The 11,342-nt window shown below is 40.4% G+C and overlaps 2 protein-coding genes across 2 annotated transcripts in view; one reads left to right on the top strand and one right to left on the bottom strand.

Annotated features, from left to right (window-relative positions):
- COLQ (collagen like tail subunit of asymmetric acetylcholinesterase) overlaps positions 1-9,085 on the top strand; it is a 69,152-nt gene extending 60,067 nt beyond the window's left edge. Inside the window, exons 14-17 of the mRNA XM_032801125.2 lie at positions 2,395-2,514; positions 3,443-3,563; positions 5,817-5,919; positions 7,816-9,085. Of these exons, the coding sequence (XP_032657016.1) occupies positions 2,395-2,514; positions 3,443-3,563; positions 5,817-5,919; positions 7,816-7,885 (414 nt within the window). The 3' untranslated portion in view covers positions 7,886-9,085. The remainder of the gene's footprint in view (positions 1-2,394; positions 2,515-3,442; positions 3,564-5,816; positions 5,920-7,815) is intronic.
- WIPF3 (WAS/WASL interacting protein family member 3) overlaps positions 1-11,342 on the bottom strand; it is a 323,552-nt gene that overhangs the window by 22,570 nt on the left and 289,640 nt on the right. The window lies entirely within an intron of this gene.

The following is an 11,342-nucleotide window of genomic DNA, read 5'->3' as shown; positions in this document are numbered from 1 at the left end:
GGGAGGTACTGTATCTGATCGCTGTATGGGGAGACGAATCTGTACTATCAGAACTCTGTGCTAAAAGACAAAATGATTAAGCGCAGCCAGACACCAGGGCGGTTAGAAGAGCGCAGCAGGGCACGCTGTGCATCAGAGAAGCTTTGAAAACCAGTTTCATGACTGGCCAGGCTACGGAGAGAAAGTTCTGTTTTTCTCTCCTTGATGAAAACCCACCCCCTTGGTTCACTCTACTTTCCTGTAAGCCAACCATTCTCCCCTCCCCCGTTTGATCTCCACTTGCAGAGGCAATAAAGTCATTGTTTCAAATTCATGCATTCTTTATTAATTCATCACACAAATGGGGGTATAACTGCCAAGGTAGCCAGGGAGGGGTGAGGGAGGAGGGAAGCACAGGGGTGGGGTAGTTGTAGGGGCACCCCCTAGAATGGCATGCAGCTCATCATAGAAGCAGGATGTCTGGGACTCTGACGTGGAGCAGCCGTTTGCCTCTCTGGTTCTTTGGAAGGCTTGCCTGATATTCCAGGCAAGACTGAATCTTCATTAGACCAAACTTAAAGAAGGGAATGACCTGGAGTCACTCCCATTTATGTCCAGGTCCCCCGACCGACCTCACCGAGGCCAGCCAGGAGCCCCCATGTCTGCCCAGGAGCCCCCGACTGACCTCACCGAGGCCAGACAGGAGGAACCAGGAGACAGCAGCAAACGGTACAGTACGGCTGCTAACTGTCTTTGCTAACTTGCAAAGGCAAGGAGCTGCTGCTGTGTAGCATTGCAGTACCGCATCTGCCAGCAGCACCAAGGAGACGTACAGTGACAGTGAGCTGAGCAGGCTCCATGCTTGCCATGGTATGTCATCTGCACGAGTAACCCAGGAAAAAAGAGGAGAAACGATTTTTCGCCATTGCTTTCATGGGGGGGGCAGGGCCTGACGACATGTACCCAGAACCACCTGTGACAATGTTTTTGCCCCATCAGGCATTGGGAGCTCAACCCAGAATTCCAATGAGTGGCAGAGACTGCAGAAACTGTGGGATACCTACCCACAGTGCAATGCTCCGAAAGTTGATGCTAGCCTCAGTACTGTGGATGCACTCTGCTGACTTAATGGTCTTAAGTGGGGATACACACAATCAACTGTATCAAATCGATTTCTAAAAAATTGACATATTAAATCGACCTAATTTTGTAGCGTAGACATACCCTTTGTTGGCTTTGTGTAAAGTATCAGCTCAGGTCTGCATGTCATTAACCACAGTTTAGTCTTGTTCTCTGTGACTGTGGCTTATGGGTTCAAATCCTTAGCTGTTGAGAATACAAAACTGCCATTTGATTTCAACTGAAGTTAGAGTTACCATGTTGGGCCTACCTCTTATAACCATGAATGCTTGACAGTTGCAGATTCGACTCTTGGTGGAGGAGGCAGTCTCTAGTTTTCACTATCATCCTTCATTTGAATGGAAGGCATTTTTATTCAATGTTGCTTTTAATGGTGCTGAGTTTTGTTAGGGGGCCTGGGTTATTGTCATGCTATGTAAAAATAAATTATCCTTGATTTTTTAAAAAGAACTCATTCTGTTTATCTTAGTGGAAATCAGGCTCAGACATTATGTTACTAAATCCATTTTCTTCAGATGCGTTCCATTTACTTTTTCTTAATTTAAAAATGTTTTGAATCCTGCTAAAATTAATTTGATTAAACTGCTAAAGGAAGAGATTACAGCTTAATGCTTCTTGCTGCCAAATTTCAATGACTGAGACATAAAAGAATTTGGGAATGGAGCAGCACATTCTATTTCTCCTAGTTCTGAAGTAATTTTTCTATTCAATTAAGAAATTTGCTTTGGATAGAAACAGACACATAGAGAAGTACAGATTTCTGTGCCAGTGAAGTTTGAACAAAGTAATAAAAGCTAAGTAGGGACTCTAGCAATGCAATTAATTGTTTATTTTGCAATGAATGTGCATGAAGAAATGTTGGCACGCTCAATGTATCCCCCAAAACCCTTTTGTATGCATATGTTTTGTAATTGCTCCTGCAAATACCCATTTGTGTTCATGAGCTTCTACATAGGGAATGACTTGCACAAGCATTGTTGTGGGACTAGCTGTGCTGAGTTCAAAAAATTTGGTCCTAGGAAATTGAGTCACTAGCTCTTTAAAACTCATCTCTCTTAACCATTACTAGTTGTCCTTTGGTGACCTGGAAGTGCACAGGTTTACATTTCAGCATAGTATTATGAATACAGTGCTGCTTTTGGAATCAATCTATTAAATAATTGTTTTGTTTGATTATCAGCATCAGTAGAGCTGTTTGTTAACCCTGCAAACCAGACCTCATGACTGAAACACTGTTTGAAAGGATCCTCGGTGATTTCATTTTCTGTGTCCCAGATTTTTGTGGTGAACAATCAAGAGGAGTTGGACCGGCTGAACACTGAAAATGCTTTAGCCTTTCGAAGAGATCAGAGATCTCTGTATTTCAAGGATACCATTGGATGGCTTCCAATCCAGGTAAAAACATGATGATTGTCTCAGAAGGCATCGGATTTCATGAAGATTTACGTTCCATATTAAAAACAAGATTTATGCTTTTGAACTTTGGATTTCATAAAGAAAAATTAAAACCAAAGGAAATGCTCATTTTCCCCAGTGTTTGAACACCTAAGTATTTTCTATGGAAATTTCTCCTAAAAAGTGGAACACTGCCAGAACTGAATAAAATTCTGGAATTCTTGTTTACGTGAGTCTTAGCTATAGGCAATATTAACTTGTTAATGGTTTCAGGTTTTGGAAACCTCCCTGGGAACCTCGCTCAGCTGGTGAACAAACTGGGGCTGCTCTTTGTGTATTAGAGTGGCAAAGAGGCTTTGGTATTTGACCCATAAGGCAAAACCTAACAGGTTTGCCAGAGTGTTTGGACCCTGTACAAAATCATAATAACTCCTGAGAAGTTGTGAAAAAAAACACGTTTTGTACAAATGCCTGCAAATCAAAACCACTGAGTGGCACACAGCTGTAAGGGTTTGATCCAAAGCTCACTGAAGCTGACTTCTGTGGGCTTTGAATCAGGCCCTGTGTGAGACCCTTTTAGTATACACCTTGAAATAACATGACCTGAATACCTGGTTACAATGTAAAGCAGTTCCCAGAGGATCCACTGTACTGACACTTCCTGAAAAATGTCTCTCTGGAGGTAGGCTCAAACCAAACCTTCAGACATTCACTAAACCCTGAAGAAGTTTAGATCCAGATCCCAGGTTTCCAACTGGCTCAACAGTAGGCCAAATCAAATCCTGGAAAACCCCAAACTTTGGCAAAGATCCCATTTGAATCCAAACTATGTGACTTATACCCATCTCTGTCACCCACTTCACCTTTTTAATGATAACAAGACTCTTGTAGTTCAGTTCTGGTAATTGTCATGTGTTTGTTTGTATAGCTTACCCCTTTCTATCCTGTGGATTACCCTGTAGAGGATGGCAGCACCTGTGGAGATGGCATCATCCAGGATGGGGAAGAATGTGATGATGGCAATACTATTGTGACAGATGACTGTATAAGTAAGTCACATCTATGCAGTGTTATTTCTTTCTTTAAACAAACCATAATGTCAATCTCATGTGCAGTCCATGATGTCTTATGTGGGACCTTTAGGCGACTGTTTGCAAACTGAACACTGATGTTGAAAAGAAAGGTACGACAGCTGTATTTTGAGTAGATAGGGCATATAAGTTGCTATAAACTCTAGGCAAAATAATAACTTGTATGCAGCCTTTTATCTCAAAGGATCCAAATATGCTTTTCACACTTCACAAACAGGAATCACCTCTGAGTTAGAACATGACAGACGTCTTTTAAAGGGCCCGATCCTGCAATTGATTTATATGCAGAACTTCCACTGAAATCATTGGGATTTTGAGTGCAAGACAGGTTAGTGCATCATACAAACATTTAGGACAGGAAGTGGAGATGACTGTTCTAACCAGTTAAGGCTACAGGTGAGGATTTTAGGTAGGCAAGATCTAATTACCCAGCTGGGAATTTGTCCAGGATATGGGGACACAAATGTTCCTAATTCTGCTAGAAGGATTAATAATGGGTCAGATCCTGGTCCCACTGAGATTAATTGCAGTTTTGCCACTGACTTCAGTGGAATCAGATTTTGACTCAGTATGTGCACTTCTAGGTCTATCCAAGACTGGTTCATGCCAAGTAAACTTAGCTTTCATTTCCCTGGTCACTGAAAGCAGAGGCCAAATGATAGCATACAAACATGGAGAATAACTTTAGAGCTACCTCTGCCATTCATCACTTCATCCTTTCCCCAGACATACAGCAACTCTTCACTACTTTCTAGTCATTTTTAGCAGAAGAAATAGGAGAGATGAGCCTTTTTCACAATGCAGAATGAGTGTTTGTTGATTCTGAAAAATACAAGCTTCTTTTGTCCCTTGTACATCCACCCCCTTTCTCTGTGAGCACACTCTGTCCCAGAAAACCCATGACATGACTATAGCATGCTATAAACTGAGTGTAGTTTCCAGTGACTAGAGCCCTTGTGACCTGTTCAGTTATGACACTGACGTGACTAAAAAGCTGAAAACTAAGCACTCATGAAAACTAAACAAACATTCATAACTTTGTTCTTGTGGACCTATGTACTTCTGCCAGTGATTCTGCTTTGACTGAATCAAAAGAAAACAGCTGACTTTTGGATTGATTTAATTGTATAACAGATTAATTGTTATTTATATAGAAGCAACAATTTCTGACAAATAGATCGCTGGTGCAATAAATGAGTTATTTCCAAGGGAGACAACCCTACCTTCTAACAAATAACTAAATTACCAAATTTTCATAATTATCCTCAACTCCCTCACCCCTTCTGCATGCTCATTTAATCAATGTAGTTTGCTTAACAACAATTAAATTCCCTTTAACTTTTGCCTCACAGCTAAATGAACATGGTCTCAACTTTTAAAGTTATGCTTAGAAAAATCACAGACTTTAAAAACAAATGCCAGTTATTGACCAGCCCAAAATGATTACAGTGATGCAGAAGCAATTGCCATAAAAAGTCAAGGTTGGTTCACAGTTACCAATCCAAGGTCTCTCTGAATACCACAGTATGGACCTAGTCAAGGTCTACTCCCACTTAAGTCAATGGGAGTTTTGCTGCTGACTTGGATAGGTGACTTCCTGCTGCTTGGAATAGGAAGTAATTCCACTCTTCCATCTTGGGGTAACCTTGCATGCATATTAACATTGCATTGGCAGTCACTATACACAGATACATGGGATTATTTTTTGTTGTTGTTATGGAGAAACAATAGGTCTACATAACACATCCTTGTGTAGGGGAACCTACTTTCAGTAGATATACTTGGATATTAGGGGATGGCAAGGAGAGAGCTGGTTTGGGATTTTCAAAAACACCTATATGATTTAGGAGCACTAGTCCCACAGCTTTCAAAGGGATTTGGGCTCCTAAGTCACTTAGGTGCTTTTGAAAATCCAACTCCCAAAGTTTATCCTAAGCATATTTTATGCTTCCTGTATCTTCCTTTGGCTAATTCCTAAAGCCCTGTGTAACCTAAACCATTCCCTTTCCCTAATCACTTAAATTTGAGTCAAAGAACATTCTTTATAACGAAGAGCAACCTGCCCTTTCTGAGTGGGCAGTCTTTCTATGATGCCAGTTAGATCCCCTGTTTCATGTTGTGCCCTTAATAATATGGTCCTGCTTATCCCTCCTGCATCCCTGACTTGGTTGTCTCAGTTGTGAAGATGCCCTTTTCTTGCATGTTCATTAGGATGCCACCATGCTTACTGTGGAGATGGCTACCGACATGAGGGAGTAGAAGATTGTGATGGAAAAGATTTTGGATATTTGACATGTAAAACATATCTCCCTGGGTATGGACAAACCTATCTTTATTTTATTTTTTGATTGAGCACTAAAAACAAAAGAATACTGCAAGAATGTATTTCACTAAAGCATGTGTGGTTATTAAAGCATGAATTGGAAATGATATTCATATATAGTCTAACTGTATTGTATTGACTTTTAGGGCTAAATTCAACTCTCAGCCACATGCATGTGATTCCTATTGTGGTTAATGAGAATTGGACACACATGTTGCATATATGGGCATAATTGCCCTTAATCTGTTAATATATCTTGGAAAATCTCAGCTTTCCTGCTTTTCTGATGTTATCATTAGACTAGTTTTCATAACATTTTCAAGAGCAGGCAAGTTCAGAATTTCTACTGTAAAAATAAGGACACTGTTATTTACATGGTAAGAAAGGGAAAAAAGGACAAAGCTAATTTCATCCTATGCATGTCACCTTTACTGGGAAAGAGCCCAGCTTGTGGGTGCACCACCTGGGATTCCTTTGATTCTGAACCAGTCAGTCATATATTAGTGCAGGTGTTTTCAAAGACCAGAACTATCTGCAAAAAATATTAAACAACAAATGCAAAGCTGTAATTCTGCTTGGCAGCATACTTCATTGCAACATCTGCTTATTGTTGATTTGGCTGGTCTGCATTTGTGTAAGTAGCTTCCTCAGCATTTTACCTCCAATAGTCATACCTCTATCTCACTGTCAGGTATCATTACTATCTAGCAGGAAACATTTAATTTGCAAATGAAATTATCTGCAGAGTCCCCATAGTTTGTGAAACTATAATATGCTAATTGACAGGGATAAGAAACCACAGGACATTTCTGCAAACTGCCTGTTGTGTTAATCTTCATAGTGCAATTGCTGGAACAGTCACAGAATAAGAGGTTGCACAGCTTGATAGGATCGATTGCTTAGGCCAAGGTTTACAAAAGTGACTAGCTATTGGGGTGCCTGAATTTTAGATGACAACTTGGGGTGTCTTCCAGGGGTCTGGCTTTCAGAATGTGTTGGGCAACTCCTTTCTGAAATATCAGTCCCTCTTTCATTGTCTTAAGCTGGGGTACTGTAAAAATGGAGACCCTGAAAACCACTAGTGACTTATGAGAAACCTCAGCTTCAATGTGAAAGATCATTTAAATCATCTTTTTTTAAAACCCTCATCAAAATTGTATTTGCATAAAAATCTCAGGGTCAGAGCTTTAGCTTGTGTAAATCATCACAGGTCAGTTGAAATCAATGAATCTAAGACAATTTCTCCTGCCTCCTACACACGCACTCATGATACCATAATAATACTTGGCACCTATATAGTGTTTTTCACCAGGTATTTCAAAGTGCTTCGCCATGATGTGTATGTATCGTTATCCCTATTTCACAGAAATGGACAGTTGAGGCTTGGAATTTAAGGGAGCAATCTAATGCCTATTGAAATCAATAGAAAGACATTCATTGACTCACTGGGTTTGGATTAGGCCCTATGTGATTTACCTAAGATTATACAATGAATTTGTGGAGGAGGTAGGATTCAAAAAATTCCCATTGACTTCAATAGGACCTGAATTTTACCCCTAGTGTATATTGGACTTTGCTGGATCAACTTCACTGGCAGTGGTGAATGATGTAGAGTATAGCTGGAAATTGTACCCCTATTTTGCTGTCAGATGTATTGGTAGCTGGTGTATCTTGTCATTATATTTATGTGAATGGACTTGATTCCTCCAGAAAGCTACTGCCACAGCCCATATACAATGTGTTGGCAATTTGGATACTGAAGGGTTCTAGCAAATTAGGCACAGCCATTCCATATACAAGATTTGTAAATTTATAAAGGAAAAGAAAATGCATTAATGGTCAAATATTTCATACATTGCAACTGATGCACATTCTCTTTTGTCTTAGGTCTTATGGAAAATTACGGTGTACTTCTTATTGTTATATTGACTCTACACAGTGTCGGTATTTCACATGAAGGAAAAATGGAGGTGGGTAGCATCCCACATGTAACAGAAACACCAGGTGCTACACTATCATCAATCTGAGATGGACTAGGAAATCTACAAAACCTCTGTGTCGGGGGAAAGAACAAATATCATGCTGCTGATGGCTCTTTGAGATGTGTTTTTTTTTTAATAAGTCTGACTGGAAGAAAATAGGACCACTGCATCCTGTCTTAACAGAAAAATGTCAAACAGCGTTTGCCAATAAGACTTGTGTTTCTCATGGCTGCCTATGGGAACTGCTCTTTGTCAGAACCGCCAGACTAAACCACTGGAAAACTGAATTTCACTAAACAGGAATATTGTGTAACAAGACAACAATACCTCAGCTTAGCACTGTTAGACCTAAATACAAACTCTTCAGGGTTTTTGTTTTTAGACTTTCTCAGAATAAACACAAGGCATATCCTGGATGCGGTGTTTATAGAGACTATATACTCTTTTATTACAATGTGAACTTTTTATGCGTTGTAGCCGCATTAATTATAGTTTCAGTGACTACAAATTAACCAAAACTCTTGCAGGTGGATTCAGTCCAGTAAGTGTTTTTAAGGACAGCAAATCAGGGAAAGGAACTGATTGACATTACTGACTGTTTATACAGTAGCTAAGAAGTTGAGATACATAGAGATGTGTATTTGTATGTGTGAGTGTATGTATGCATATGCAAGTGATTCATACAGGGCCCACAGTTGTTAAACACGAAGGCCAAACTGGATGGACAAACTGTGGAATGGCCAGGGAATATGGTCTCCTAGAAGGAGATCAGACTATAAAAGAAGGCAAAAAATTAACACAATTCATTTACTTATTCTTTGTCAAGCTGGCTGTATTCTGTGTTATTATTGATCCCATGTAGACTAGGATGGTTTAGATTTAGAGCTTCCCAGGATAGCATAAAAATTATTGTGAAAATTAAAATGTGGCCATTTAGTTGTTCACTTTCACTTTGGTTTCCACACCAGATGTCATTACTTTCCCCTTTCTTTTCCTCATCCACCTGATCTTAATCAGTTACTTGGTCAAGTTCTACACTCCAGATTTCCTGTCCTATCCATTGCTGTCTGTTTCTACTCTTGTCTAGTGTTCGGTACTATTGAGCATAAATCCTTATTTTCATATCTCTATAGGTCTAATCTCATCATAGTGTATTAATGGATTATCCTTCAGTCTGTAAGCTGTGTAGGTTATATATATATATATATATATATATATATAGTTTTTATTTTTCAGAAAAGTTGGTCAAATGGTATGTGAACTCAAATAGCATTCAGGGTAATTTATGTATTTGTTTATTAGCAGATGTTTAAAGAGCAAATTTTATGTGGGAAGAATATTGAATATGCTACATACAAATGTAACAAGTTTTCAGTCAAAGGAATTTACGATTGTAAGGCTCACACTCAGTTCTCATTTTCATATAGGCCACTTGTTTCTGCTTTGTCATAAATCTTGTATGTGAATGTTTGAAATGCATGAGTTACATATACCAGTGACAGCACTGCAACAATTGTCATATATACAGTTCTGTAAAGGTTAAATAAAGGTGGATGTTATGTTACAATGATAATACATTAAAACAACCAACAAATATATACAGCTTTTACCACACGGGTAGAAGACTTGGCTTTAATTCTGCATGGCCATAGTAATATTGGAATTCACTGGTATAAAAATAAAGGCAGTTAATTCACTCTCTGTGGCTCTTTCTTACCTGTATTATTCTTGATGTTACGAGGCAAGACCAATATTGTTTGTAGCCAGCTCATTGATCTTATCATCAGTCTTTCTTTTCTTTCCTACTTTCAATTTTTTTAAGCAAGGGTGTTAATAAATTATCATCGTTAGAGTTGTGTGGTTTATGTACATATCCTTAACATCTTATATCCTGTGGAAGAACATCTATTTAACCTCCGTGTAAGCAACCTTTTTGTTGGTACAAGCTGAAGATGTAAGCTACAGCAGTGCCATAGTAATGCTGGGCATGTGTTCCTATGGGGAGGCACGCTACAGAAAGAGTGCAGTGCTGACATTATCCCCTGTGCAGGACTGGGGATTCTGATAGGACGTACTTCTTTATAGAATTCACAGTTGAAACATCTGTAGCAGCCTTTGGTCTATATTAACTATCTTCTGCTTAAAGCGACATCTTCTAAACATCTACAATAGCAGGCCCTTCCTTTATCTAAGTTTGTGCCCTTTTGGTTTTGGCTCTGTTGTGCCTTTTGAACAATTGTATGACATACACCTTCTCTCTGTTCCTCAGCGAACACCCTTTATACCTCAGTCATGTTCTTTTCCCCTGCACTCTCACCTTGCTTTCTCTGATGAATTCATCTCTATTTCATCAAACTGCTCCATGCAGCTGCAACCTCTGAGATAAGCTGTAAATCCCAATGGCCCTTCTCCTTTAGTTTTTCTACAATATATAATACCCAAAAAACCTATGTTAAAAGAATGTTATGGTTTCAGTCAAGCACTCAAAAGTTAGGAAACACCAGAATTAAGATTGCCCATGACATGATCAGGTAGTATGTGACCGTGTAATTAAAGACTGTATCATAACGCATACACACAAGAGGACCAAATTAAGGTGGCATAGTTAGCCTTAATTCTGGCATTTTCTAATTTTTAAGTGCTTGATTTCATAAACAATGTTATTTTAATGTAGTTTTTAAAAATATATAATTTCCTAATTAAAAACCCCCACTTTTTCATGCAGAACAATGCTGACCCCCAACTCAGATCATTGGCAAGGTCTGGATTTTAGCTCCACAGCACAGACCTCTACCATGTTAGCAATAGCAGGCTGTTATTTATGGACCAGCCACTAAAAAAGGATGAGACACACATTTTGCCAATGGGTTTTGCAGATAGTTGCTGACAGCAGAGCACTGCATAGAGTAGGGGTGGCCAGCCTGTGGCTCCGGAGCCACATGCGGCTCTTCAGAAGTTAATATGCGGCTCCTTGTATAGGCACCAACTCCAGGCGCCAACTTTCCAATGTGCTAGGAGGTGCTCACTGCTCAAGCCTTGGCTCTGCCACAGGCCCTGCCCCCACTCCACTCCACCCCTTCCCGCCACCTCCCCTGAGCCTGCCATGCAGGGCTGATGCAAAGATGTTCCACCCCTATGCCCCCGCCCTGAGGCGCCCCCCCCCCGTGGCAGCTCCCCACCACCAACCCTGAGGCAAGACCCCTGCCCCAGCTCACCCCCGCTCCACCTCCTCCCTGAGCACACTGTGGCTGCTTCATGTCTCCCGCCTCCCAGGCTTGCGGCTCCAATCAGCTTAGGTGCCGCAAGCCTGGGAGGCAGGAGAAGTGAAGCACCCACGGTGTGCTTGGGGAGGAGGCAGGGCAGGGGTGAGCTGGGCCGAGGAGTTCCCCTGCATGCCACCCCGCCCCTTACTTGCTGCAGGAGGCCCTCCCC

This window comes from Chelonoidis abingdonii, chromosome 2 (assembly GCF_003597395.2).
Source record: "Chelonoidis abingdonii isolate Lonesome George chromosome 2, CheloAbing_2.0, whole genome shotgun sequence".
In the NCBI taxonomy this organism is placed as follows: domain Eukaryota; kingdom Metazoa; phylum Chordata; order Testudines; family Testudinidae; genus Chelonoidis; species Chelonoidis abingdonii.
The sequence above is the reverse complement of the archived record's forward strand: the minus strand, read 5'-3'. Positions and strand labels throughout refer to the sequence as shown.